At 38.2% G+C, this 13,353-nt stretch overlaps 1 protein-coding gene across 1 annotated transcript in view; it reads left to right on the top strand.

Annotated features, from left to right (window-relative positions):
- The window catches only part of LOC122795553 (interleukin-31 receptor subunit alpha-like), a 1,451,325-nt gene that overhangs the window by 1,344,516 nt on the left and 93,456 nt on the right, over positions 1–13,353 (top strand). The window contains exon 14 of the mRNA XM_044063779.1: positions 827–967. Coding sequence (XP_043919714.1) covers positions 827–967 — 141 coding nt within the window. The remainder of the gene's footprint in view (positions 1–826; positions 968–13,353) is intronic.

Below are 13,353 nucleotides of genomic sequence, written 5' to 3' on the forward strand. Positions count from 1 at the left end.
AAGGACAAGGAAATAAGAAGCTACATAAACCAGTGATATCTTATACATGTACAGAATTAATTTCCAGCAACTAGCCTAGCAATATGTAATGCCCAAGATCATGAAATTGGAATGCTGAGGTGTAATCACTTCTTAAAAATGCTTTTGGCAAATGTTACCACTGTGAAACTTCTTGTGCAACATATTTGCTTTCTTTCCGATCATTCAACTAATTTTCATCATGATCACTTCTGCTTGAGTGACATAAAGAATAAGAATGAAATTTACATTACACTTTTTGGCTAAGAAACACAAAACAGTGTAAAATACTGAGTAAAATAAAGCTAATACCAAAAACCAGACTCAGTCTGGCACACTCTTTATATGTGATTAAATTTATTTAAACCAAGGTGGTTTGCTGGAGTTCTTTTTGACGATGATTTGGACAATTCATTCATTTTCTGGCTTTTCATTTGCCTTTATAGGCTCCAGTGTGCCAGACATGTTGTAGCTAGTCACAGAATATTATTTTGACTAATTCAATGGTAATACTGCACTTTCTAGGCTATATCATTTATCTTGACTGATGTCTCATGTTGCTATGTCTTCACTTATAAAGCATCCTTCTTACCCATTAATCTCACAAGCAACATTTTGTAGTGGTAATGAGTAATATGTTTTGTCACTACCTTGCCTTATACATTGTAGTTACCGTTACTGCATGATGCAGTCTTTTTCAGATTTAAAGTAACTTTAACTTTTTTTAATGATGGTATAACATTTAAGCTTGTGAGCAGTGCTACCCTTTTACATCATAATTTACATTTGTTTTTTGATTTATTTCCAGCTGTAACAGTGAAAGCAGGTGTACGATTTCATGAACTACATTCTCTACAGCAAGGTACTCAATATACTGTATATGTAATGGCAAGTAACCAGGCTGGGGCAAAAAATAGCTCAGCCCTATCCTTTTCTACACTTACTTTGGGTAAGTACTTAGTACTTCTTCTTATGCTTCAGACTATGTAAAGTTGACAAAACTGTGCTGTTAGTTACATTTCCCCTGCTTTGGTTAATATAACTATCGCATATGCAATGTTTTTGCAAGGCACCACGTTTTCTTCTTGTCAGACAACATAACAATTCTCACTATGACCCAGAGCTCAAATTCTGAATGAGGCATTGACTATAGCACTGTTTTTACATACATATACATATATATAGACATATATATATTTATAGATACATGTGCATATGTATGTATACACACAGACACACACAGATGCACACACACACACACACATATATATATATATATATATATATATATACGTATATATATATATATATATATATATATATATATATGTAAAATACACACAGACACAGTCAGTTTAATGCCTGAGCCATATATTGTGTATTATCTTGACACAACTGGGAATTGCTATGGCAGTGGTTGATGAAATAGCTTTATCATATCATTTTTGTTTATTTTAGGCTTGGTATCTAGTAATTTTTAAAATGAACAAAAAAAGCCTCATTCTAATGGTACTTTAGTATGTTGTTTGTAATAATAAAATTATTTATCTGCAGCTTCCAATTAAAATGATCAAAAAATGGTGTAGTGGTACATTGCTGTGATTGTAGTGCACAGGGTCCGGGGGCTGAGATTTGACAGGGCTGATTATTTAACTGTGGTTTTATTGACCATTTTGCGCTATTTCTATCCCTTTCATCTTTCTGTTTAAAAACCCATGTTTGCATGGTTTTGCGCGTTGCTCAGCGCCGTTTAACCAGGGTTAAACTATTCAGAAAGCCAGAAAGTCTACTTTTCAAATTTTCCCTTTGAACTAGCCAGTCTTCTAGTTTTATAACTCAAAACTGCATCCTTGTGCTCAGCAATTGTTCAAAACTCATTGCAAGCACTGAACAAACTACAAACTACTGCAGTACTCAACTTTCCTCACTTGTCAGGAGGAGAAACATTTTTTTAGTACTTAAATTAGAAAGCACCTATCTAGGCATGTCTAAGGGTCAGTTCCCAGTGTTTTCTCCTGTCCAGCTGATGAATCTGGGCATCTTGAGGCAATGTAAGAATTGCCTCATGTACACCGACAAACCTCTCCTCCTACCACCCAACACTACAACCTGTGAGAGATGCAATTATATAACCAAACTGGAAGCCAAGCTCTCTCCAGCCAAGACTGGACTAGACAGCCAAGAGTAGAAGGTAAACACCTACATCACACCATACTCAACACATAGTCCATCAAATCATACACCACCTAAACCCACACATAGTAACATAAAACACACTCCTACATTCACAGAGGCTCTCAATAAAAATCTTCCCAAACAACAGAGACATCCAAAGCAGAAATGCAAGCAATCATCACCCCCCCACTACCCATATGACACATAGACCACAAAATCAGTGTGTCACTCAACCTCAGCCGTTAAGGCAAAAATACTTACCCAACATACTTGTCAAAGGCGACTCTATAGTCAGGCGCACTGATGTCCCACTCACCAGGCTAAGCAAGGAGAAAGTTACTGTCAGCTGCCTGTCTGCTGCCAGGATCCGCCGCATAACTTACACACTCAGATCGCTCCACAACAAGTACAAATATGACTCTGTCATTGTCCATGTTGGTGTGAATGACCTGAGACTTACCTCCCTGGACTAAATGAAAAGAGACATGGAAGAGCTCTCGTTTCATGTAGCCAAGGCAGGTATGACCCAAGCCCTGAGTAGCATCCTGCCATCACCCAGAATGATACCACAGTACAAGGACAAAATGATTGACTTCAGCAATTGGCTAAGGTTCTGCTGTCATTCAAAGGGGATCCAGTATCTGTCTGCCTGGGATGACATGATCGACAGACCACGATGCTTTTCCAGAAATGGCCTGCATCTGTCACCCCTGGGATTCTGGATACTGGCTAAGGCTCTTGCCACCCCTATAGTGCCTTTTTTAGGAAAGGTTCAAATGACAAACCCACCACCATAGCAGATACAAGCAAGCAAAACCTGAGGGTAATGCTACTCATTGCTAGAAGTCTAAACCTCAAAATGCACTCAATCGAAGCATTCCTCAATATGGAGAACACTGACATCTGTGCAGTAGCAGAGACCTGGTTCAAGGCTCTGGAGAGCACCCCTGCATTACCAGGCTATAATTCATACCACACTTTTCGACCACCTAACCTGGGCCAAAACACTAAAGGAGGAGGAGTGTCCATATTCATTAAGGATATCCACACTTTCAGCCTAGTTGCTCAACATAATGCATCTGAAATTATCCAAGTGCAGCTAACACTGGGCAAGACTGCAGTCCAGGTTGTAGCTTGCTACATATCCCCCACCATGCCCCAGGATGCCCACTCCACATTCCTCGATATACTGGATAATATTAAGGTACAGCCCAATACCTAATAATGGGAGATTTCAGCTACCCCACCATCAAATGGGAAAACTACTCAAGTACTAACTCATTAGCTGAACGCTTTCTGGAATTCATAAATTCCAACACCCTGGATCAGCTTGTCCATACCCCTGCCAGGGGCAGCAGTATCCTGGACCTGGTCATTACCAATATGGGTAACTGATGTTCCACTCCAGAGGTCAACTCTTCACTGGTCAAATCTGACCATAAGCTAATCACCCTAGACATCAATACCCCCCCCCCCCCCATTAAGGAAACCACTGTAAAAAACTTCTCCAAAGCTATCTTCATGCTTCTTAAGACAGAAGTGGCAAAGTTTACTACACCTATGCAGATGGATAATAGAGGTATGACTGCTGAATCCTATACAAATGCACTGTATAAACACATACAGAAGTGTATGGATCGTGCCATCCCCAACAGAACCAAGATGCTATCCTCCAAAAAAAGGAAGCCAGTCTGGTGGTCCCCTGCCATAAACAAACTCTACAACAGAAGGAAGAAGCTGTTGCAACAAAGAGTAAAATCCCCTGATTACAGGAACTCCCTGGTCACCCTCAGTAAGAAGCTGAGAGCCCTCATAAAATCCTCCAAAGCTAGCTACGAAAATAAAATTGCCACTGATTCTAAAGACAACCACAAAGCATTCTACAGTTATGTCAAGAATCTCACTGGCAACACTCAGATCTGCTCCAAGCTATGGAACAACAGCACTAGATAAAAAGAACCAATTGATATTGCCAACATCCTGGCGGATAGGTTCAGTGCAAACTTTAGCCCCCTTCACCCCCCCCAAAGGGCCAATCCCTATACCAGAAGAATGCATAGCCCTTGTAGTCACAGATGCACAAGTTAAGACCACACTCTCTGAAGCCAAAAACACAGCATCCATGGGACCAGACAATATCCTAGCATGTATTCTGCATGAACTACAGAATGAACTGGCACCCCATCTAAGTACCATGTTCAGTCATAGCCTCACTTCAGGCTTTGTGCCTACTGAATGTCACACAGTGACGGTTATCCCACTCCAGAAAGGGGGCACCACCAAGGACCCTGGGAACTATCACCCCATTAGACTGATGATCCTGGTCTGCAAGGCCATGAAACATATCATCATGGAACTTATAAACAAATATATAGGTAACCTGCAAACATTGGACCCCACTCAATTCAGATTTGTAAAAGGAAGATCATGTCTTCTAAACCTGATTGACTTCTTTGAAGCAGTTACCAGAGCCGTGGACAAGGGTAAAGTGGTGCACACAGCCTATCTTGACCTTGCCAAGGCTTTTGACACCATCCCCCACTCTGGAATTATAGATAAACTCACTAGACTGAGCATAAATTCCTATGTCTCAACATGGGTGGCCAACTGGCTCACTGATAGAACCCTCACAGTGAAAGTAGTCGACTCCGAATCTGACTTCAAATCAAAGACAAGCAGAGTACCACAGGGTTTAGTCCTGGGTCCACTCCTGTTTGGCATCTATTTCTCAGATGTCCAGGCTAATACAGCAGGTCTTTGGCTAACAAAGTTCACAGGTGTCTGCAAACTTGGAGCCATAATAGAATTGCCTAATGATGACATTCTACAAAGAGGCCTCACTGAGTCTGACGCTTGGTGTCAAAGTCTTGGCCTCAAGCTTAATGCCAAAAAGTATATTATCATTCACTTTGGGAAATACACTGTACCCATGAACTACCACATAGGCGGTAGCCTATTAACACCGAAAGTGTGATAAGAGACCTTGGGACACAGGTGGACACTAGTCTCTCCTTTGACAATCACATTGCCACAGTAGTCAGGAAATCCTTCTACATGGCACACCTCATCACTAAAGGGTTCTCCTCCAGAAAAAAATAGGTCATTGTTCCTCTCTACTCATCCCTCATCAGACCCATCACAGAGTACAATGCCCCATTTGGCATGTACCTCTCAAGACATCTGCAACAAATGGAAAGATCACAGAAATACCTCACTAAGAGGATTACCGGCCTCAAACAGATGCCATATGCAGACCGCCTCAAAAAACTCCATCACATATCACCTTCTCAGAGGCGACCTCTGCCTAACAAACAAAGCCATGTCAAACCCAGTTCTGTTGGACATGCTACACTTAAAGAAACCCAAATCTCTCCATGCCACTGGCTCCAGGGACCTAAATCTTGCCACCACAATAAACAGAACATGCTGGAGGGATTGATTCCTGTCCCAGAGATTTCCCATACTCTGGAACAGACTACCCATTCATGTCAAGCAAAGCCCCTCATTAGCCCTCTTTAAGAGGAATCTAGACCGTTGGGTGGGAAAAAGGAAATTCACCCCGGGGATCACCTCTGTGGCTCTGCTCGATAGAGGTGCAGGAAAATAACATTTTTGTGTGGTGAAAGCCAGGGAACTTTTTGGCTAGGCTTATATAGGCCCCAGGGCCAATAGCCTAGTACCTACCTATGAATCTATGAACCTATGAAAAATGCCACACAGAATGACTTCATTCTATATAACTACTGAATGTATCAGTGTATCATTCTAGTTAGGACATTTTTTTCTTCCCCGTCAAATAATAACAGACCATTGCAGGCTAGTTCATACCCTGTTACTGTGTGAGATAAGCACTTGAAATCAGACAACCAGAGCAACTAATGTCAGTGCTGTCCCTGCAGCCTATAGTCATTTACTAGCAATTCCAAGAGGAAGAGATGCTCTAGTCTTAATGGATTTTTTTCTCTGATGTACATTCCTGACAGCAAGTAGTGTCAGGATATGAAGTATATCTCCAGGCAGTGATAACAACAGACTTTGCCCATACTATTAAAATAACATTAATGTGGTATTCTGAAAACAGTTTATATGTCTTTGGGAACAAAACATTGAAATGCAATACTGTGGTCATTATTTATTTCACTTTCACTGCAGTCAGATTCTGGGATGTACATGGAGAGTGATTATCTTTGACTCAGGAGTGTTATGTGTGAATGGAAATGGCATGTACAAGATTACAAGTGAGTGATCTTTGATAGGAATTATAGGGGCACTGTGTGTATCTGGGAGAAATGATCTGAAATATATTCCTATGGCCATTATATTTTTAACTTTCATCAGAATGAACTACTAGTGGTTTACACAGAAAAAGGGGATATCCCTGAAAAGTCAGGTTTTGTGAAACCAAAGTATAGTTGCATGATGGATGCTAAATAATCAATGATATAGCTTACTGGGGGCACTGTATGTATCTGCCAGCAACATGCTGAAATGCATTACTGTGACCATTGTTTTTCCTTTTCATCACAATGAAAAATCAGAAATAGATAAATAAAGTGGCTTTCTTTTGTGGGAAAGAAATAGGCTGTATATGAAAGTGAATAGACACTGTTCTCAGAGTTAATGATCACTAGTGTGTCTTGTCTGGTGCTATGAGTTATCCTGACATCATTAAGAATAGCCAGAGCAGTGGGTGCTGAGATAACTTGGTTTATTGTAGTTTTTCATTTATTTTAGACTTTGTAGATATCTAGTTTCTTTTAAAAATCTCACTTTAAGGACATTTTATTCCTTATTTTAGATGTGGTGGAAATCCAGGGGTTTATATTACGAGATCGAATATTTAGGTGGCTGAACACCTAAATATCTAACTTGTAATATCGAACCATAAAACAGCGAATGGCGCAGGGAAGAATGGCCATTGCCCACAAAACAAAAAACAAAACTTTACACCAAATCTAAGTGGGGGGCTTCACCCACCACACCCCCTGATGTGGGGTGCTGTGCCCCCCACACCCCCCTAACTAAATATACCAACTCTTAGATCACTCTACAGTGCACAAAAAGCAAAATCCGGTGAACAGCCAAGGGAAATCTTTCCCCTCGTTAAATCGGCCATTTGCTGTTTTTTGCTTCTGATATTACGAGTTTGATGTTTAGGTGTTCGGTCAACTGAACATTCGATTTCGTATTATGGACCTGAAAAACATGTATAGTTTAAATAATTGTACCAAATTAGACATAATGGGAAAACATTGGTTAAGAACAGATACAACTTGTATCACAATGATTTAATATTTAGAGAAGTTTTAGCTATGTCAGAGAGATTAAAGATAATTTAGTATAATCAAACAGAAATTGCAATATGATGTAGGAGAAAAATCAGGGCTATGGCATATTTAAATGGATAGTTAGGGGACAGAAATTGACTGAACTAAAAAAGTGAGTGAATAAGCGGGGGGTGGATGAGATGTAAGCTATCCATAGGTACTTGTTTAAATTTGGGGATATAGTTTATCCTCAGCTTGATTTCAGGTAGGAAGTCTTTTTGAAGAGTTTTAAAGGACTGCATGGAGTATATTGACCTGATGGATACAGATAAGGAGTTCAAAGCCTTGGTAACATGACACAAGTACAGACCACACCAAGCAGAGATGATAGATTTGAGGACAGAAAAGAGTTTTTGGTCTTTGGATTGTAATGACCAAGTGGGAGCTTAATTATTTAGAATGGTATTTAGCGCTGGACAAGCAGATGGATGCTGAATAATTTTATAGGTGGTAAGAAGCTGTGTTATGTTAGTTGATAGGATAGCTCTAACCAATTTAGGCTTTTTAGTACTATACAGTGGTGGATTCTGAAGGGGGTATTTGCTTCAAATTTAGCCACTTTATTGAAGCATTGTTCAAGTTTTGCTTTTTGTAATGCCTGGAGGTTATTAAATATAGGATCGCCATAAGACGAGGAGGTAAGTAGTGGCAACTGGAATTTTAGTTACATTGGTGAGACCATTTTTGGCACTGTAAAGCATCCTAGTTTTGGTGATTTTTTAATGCAATTTTGAATATACAAGACAAATTTAAGATCATCATCCACTATCATCCCTACTAATTTGCTATTTGAATGGACATTGATGGTTGTGTTATTAGGAAAAAGTATATTATTTTTTTCAAGAGAAAGGGGATTTGGGGAAAAAATAAGTGTTTTTTCGGGGGGGGGCTTAAGCATGAATTGAGTTACAAAAGCATGTTTCAGTGGCTGTTAAAGTTTCCTGAGCAAATTGTTAGAGATGTATTCTACCTATGTTCCAATTTTCAGCTGTACACCACAAATCTATTAATTACCTTTATTTTAAAATTAATAGTTTCTTGTTTGTTCTCTCCACTGTAACTGTTGATGTGCTGCATACCACTGTAAAAAGATGTCTATTGTAATTTGTGTGTATACTGATCATGTGTAAATATCTAAATGTATCTGTAATTTTTCTATGTGGAGCTTTTCTCCCAGCCTCTGCTGAAAAAGGGCCTTTTCAGCAAAGTCAGACACCCCCGGTTAACAAATGTAAAATAAAATAAATAAAATGTGCCAGGTTATGTGATGTGTATTTGAGGTCATCTGTGTATTGTTTTAGGGAGGCCTGATATGTGGAGGGTGTTAGTACGAATGTTAAAGAGGATGGGTCCAAGGTTAGAGCCTTGTGGTACACCAATGGTGACAAGGAGGTATGGAGAGAGGGAGGAGTGCCATTTTAGTGACTGATACCTGTTGGACACATAGCTTTTGAACCATAGAAAGATGGAGTAAGGTAGAGCTAGTGATGATATCTTAAGTAGAATCTTACTGTGACAAACTGTTTTGAAGGCTTTAGAAGAGTCTAGAAATAAGGAGGAGACTAATGGTCATTAATTAACATTTTCATTCATTTTATACTAGAACAAAAAACATTAAAGCAATTATTTACTCCCTCAGTTTTTACATTTATAATAAAATTATTTTCAAACTATTATCACAAAAGAAATTAACTAGACAATGATATTCTTATTCCTTGTTCTTTTATATTTATCCTCTGTCCTACAGCCCTTTTTCCACAGCCATCTTCTTAGTTTGTATAACACATCCTCCTCTTCCTTTTTCTTGTTATATAACAAATCTTCACATCTTTTTACCACATCACCCATATTGCCATAATCAGTATTTTTTCTAATTTACTAATATCAGCATTTCTCTACTGTGTCATACATCCCATATAATATCATATACATGTACATTTAAATCCTTACAATCTATTTTCATTTTTAAACTTTTCCCAATGTTTTTGTATTCTTTTTCAATTTAAAAACAGTTTTCTTGTTTCTTCTTCATTATAACCAACACATTTACTTTGCCCCATTGCTTTATGTTTCATATTTCCTTTCACTGATAATTTTATCAGGTAACATTCTTCACAAAAAATCTTGTTTTGTAAACATTTTGAAACCTTCTTTTCATCAGGCTTGTGTTGCATTTGATCCATATTCTTTTAATTATTTCCTCAGTATACCATTTTTTTCCCAAAATCTTTTCTTTTCCCATCAACATCATTTTTTTAACTTCCATAATTTCATGTTATCCTCAGATTATGTTTCTTCTGTTCTGTCCTTTTCTCTTACCATACATTTTTATACTTTTCATATAGCATCTTACCTATAATTTCTTTTTCTGTTACTTTTACCTTTCTTATTATCCAAAATAAATGCATAGATGTTAATGCACCACTGTATTTTTCAGTCATCTTCTTTTATTATTATTATTTTTATTATTATTGTCATTATTATTTTTGTAAATTAGGCCTCTTTTCACACGTTTCAGCCTTGAGTCCCAAGGAAAACTAAAAAAAAAAAACTCTAATGCCTATGTTTCTGTTTGAGTATGAAAAGTTCAGCTGTGTAAGAGCTTACCATAACAGTAGACCTCTTACTGATCAGTGTTCCAGTATTCCAGTATTTGTGGCTTATGTTGCCAAGGGTAACCTGACATCCAGTCAGGGTACCAAAGTGAAAACAAATTTAGTGAAGCAGAAACTGCATGTCCAAAAAGTGGCGAATTAAATTATTGTGTATGGCCTCAATCCATAGGTATATGGGTACATAAACAGAAGTGTGTGGCTAGTGTCCTCAGACAATCTAGCTCCAGGAGAACCATGGAGAAGTCCTAAGTGTGTAGAGAAGGAAAACATAAACTTGATGAGGTAAGGCAGTAGGCAGGTAACTTCTCACCTCATTCCAAAAAGTGCAGGAAAGATGCTGGAGGGAGGATGGGAAGGAATGTTGCAACATGCAACAGTGATCAGTAGGACATCTGCTGCTATGGTAAGTTCTTACATAACTGTGCTATGACCTTCCTTAGATCAATGCTGCAATATTCCAATTCTTGTAGGAGATTCCCAAAGCTAACAATTGTTGAAGGTGGTATGATTGGGTACAGAAGTACTGCCTACCAGTCCTAAGTGGTCAGATCTGGTGAATAAGGTTCTAGATATGGAAAATGTGTCTACTCTGTAATGCTTGGTAAAAATCTGTACAGACATCCAGTTGGCAGCCACCAGGATGGATCTACAATCAATGCCTTTGAAAAAGGCACCAGAGGAGGAGAAGACTGTTCTGATGGAGTGCTCCTTCACTGTGGTTGGCAGGGTCTTACCATAGATTAGAAGGTATAACAGTAGAAGATGGACTTGGAAATACAGTTGGAGATGGTCTGTTTGGACACTGAGCTTCCCATCTTACCCTCTTGGAAGGAAACAAAAAGTTAGCCAGAAGTTCTGAAAGGTTTTGTTCTTTCTGGGTAGAATCTTAACCAGATATCCAGAGAGTGAAGGATTCTCTCACCTATGTTTTTTGGATTACAGAAAGGGGTATGTAAATTGATAGATTGGTTTGGAGCCAGATTATTTAGTGGGCACAAAAGAGGGATTAACCCTTAAAGAAACCCTATCCTTATGGAACATAAGGAAAGGTAGGGTTGCCATAAGGGCTTTCAACTCAACTCAAAAACTCATCTGGCAGATGTAGGCATGACCAGCAGAGCCATTTTACAAGTACAGAATTTTAGTGAAACTGAAGCCACATTTCAAAAGGTAGCAAAGTAAGTTTTTCCAGAACAAAGTTAAGATCCCATTGCGGACGAGGAGTAGCCTTCCTGGGAGGGTTCAGGTGAGTGATGCCTTTTAAGAGGAAGAAAAAAAAAGGTTCTCTGGTATGATACTTAACTGACCATGTCTTGGCAGTGGTAGCAGAATGGCAACATGGTAATCAGACTGATAATAGTGAAGCTACCGCATTTGGACTAGTGCAAGTTAGTCGGAGGATCCTACGCATCCATCCTGTTATGTACCTCAATGCCCTTAGGCTGTCATGTGCCGGATGTATAGAGCATCAAGAAAATTTTTTGGCTGTTTTTTTGTCCTGGCTGGACATCAGTTTATCCTTAGCATAATAACCTACAAATATTGGAAAATTGCAATAGTGATCTAAGGAAGGACATTATATTTATTTCCACTAAATATTTTATTTTTCCGATACATATGTATTCGTCATATATGTTTTTTTCTGAAATGATAAATAAAAACCTTTCCATAAGCTAACACATTTTTATTTATTTATTTTATTTGTCTTCATTGACCTATTTCACGTTTATGCTCATCAAATTACACTCCCCAATGTTTTATTTCATTTCTTGTGAAATATAGTCTAGTTATTTTTAATCTCATCAAATCCCTTACACTTCATTTTATTAAATTGCAAACCAGCTTTTTAATAACTTTTCAATATTTATTACAACCTCACCTACCCAACCCTTGTGTTTTTTATTAGAAATAAATCACCTGCATATGTCACGCATATTGGTAATATAGTTTTCCTTCCATATCCCATCTTGCCTCCTTTATTTCGTACATACGTCTATACTACAGCGTTCATTACTAATACATATAAAAACATACTAATTTGGCATTGCTCTCCTCTCTTAATTCTTCCTATCTATCCATTTATCATAACCTTTGGCCATGAAAGTTCATAATATTTTTATTACATTAATATTTTTTCTACTATACATATGCCTCTTAAATCTGTCACATTGCTTCATGACTCACCTTATCAAAGGCTTTAGCTGTGTTACATGCTATCAATCTTACTTCATTTTATTTTAATATCACTGGTAATTCTTATTTCACTATAATTAACAGTTCTTTCACCTCTCTTCCTTTTATACTATAGACCCTTTCTATTACCACTACTTCATCCACTTCCTTCTTCATCCTTTTTGATAGTGCTTGATAAATATTTTATAGTCAGTATTTCCTAACCTTGTAAGTCTTCAATGTTCTGTATCTTTTATCATTTTTTCCATATCAATTTTATCACTTCTTCTTCCATTATGCCTTCCTTTGTCCGTTCACTTAATATTTAAAACAATTCTCTTACATCTTTATTAATTGCCTTATAATATTCATAACATATACCATCCAGTCATGGTGCTTATTCATTTTTACCTTCTTTTATCACCTTCTATAGTTCTTCTTCTTCGGTCTTTGGTTCACCCTGCATCTATGATACATTGGGCCACAAGGTGACTCCACTATGTCCTATCAGCTGCTCCTTCTTTAGCTTCCTCCCAAGTGATATTCAGGTGACAGAGCTCTCTTGTTACAACTCCTTTCAGGTTTTGTCAAGGTCTGCCTGGTCTTCTATTATATTCAGCTAGTTCACAGTTGAGGGATTGTATAGGAATTCTGCTAGTGTCCATGCGGTTAACATGACCAAACCAACATAGTCTTCTTTCCATAATGATATTTTCAAGTTTCAGTTGTTGTGTTCTTTCTCTAACACTCTCATTTTTTACTTTGTCCTGCCATGATATTCCCAAAATGCATCTTCACCATTTATGATGAGCAGCCTCAAGTCTTCTCATGGCTGATGCTCTGATTGGCCATAGCTCAGCGCCATATAAGAGTGTAGACAGCACCAGTGCTTGGTAAAGCTTCACCCTTGTGGACAGTACAATGTTTTTTGATCTCCAGATTTTGTTTAGTCTGTTGAATGCTGCACTTGCTTTTCCAAGTCTAACCAGAGCTTCCTTCTTGCAGTTACCTGTATGAGTGATGAAACTAGCAGAAGTTCTCTGTCA

The sequence above is a fragment of the Protopterus annectens genome, chromosome 2.part2 (genome assembly GCF_019279795.1).
Source record: "Protopterus annectens isolate FY-2018-M chromosome 2.part2, PAN1.0, whole genome shotgun sequence".
Taxonomy (NCBI): Eukaryota; Metazoa; Chordata; order Ceratodontiformes; family Protopteridae; genus Protopterus; species Protopterus annectens.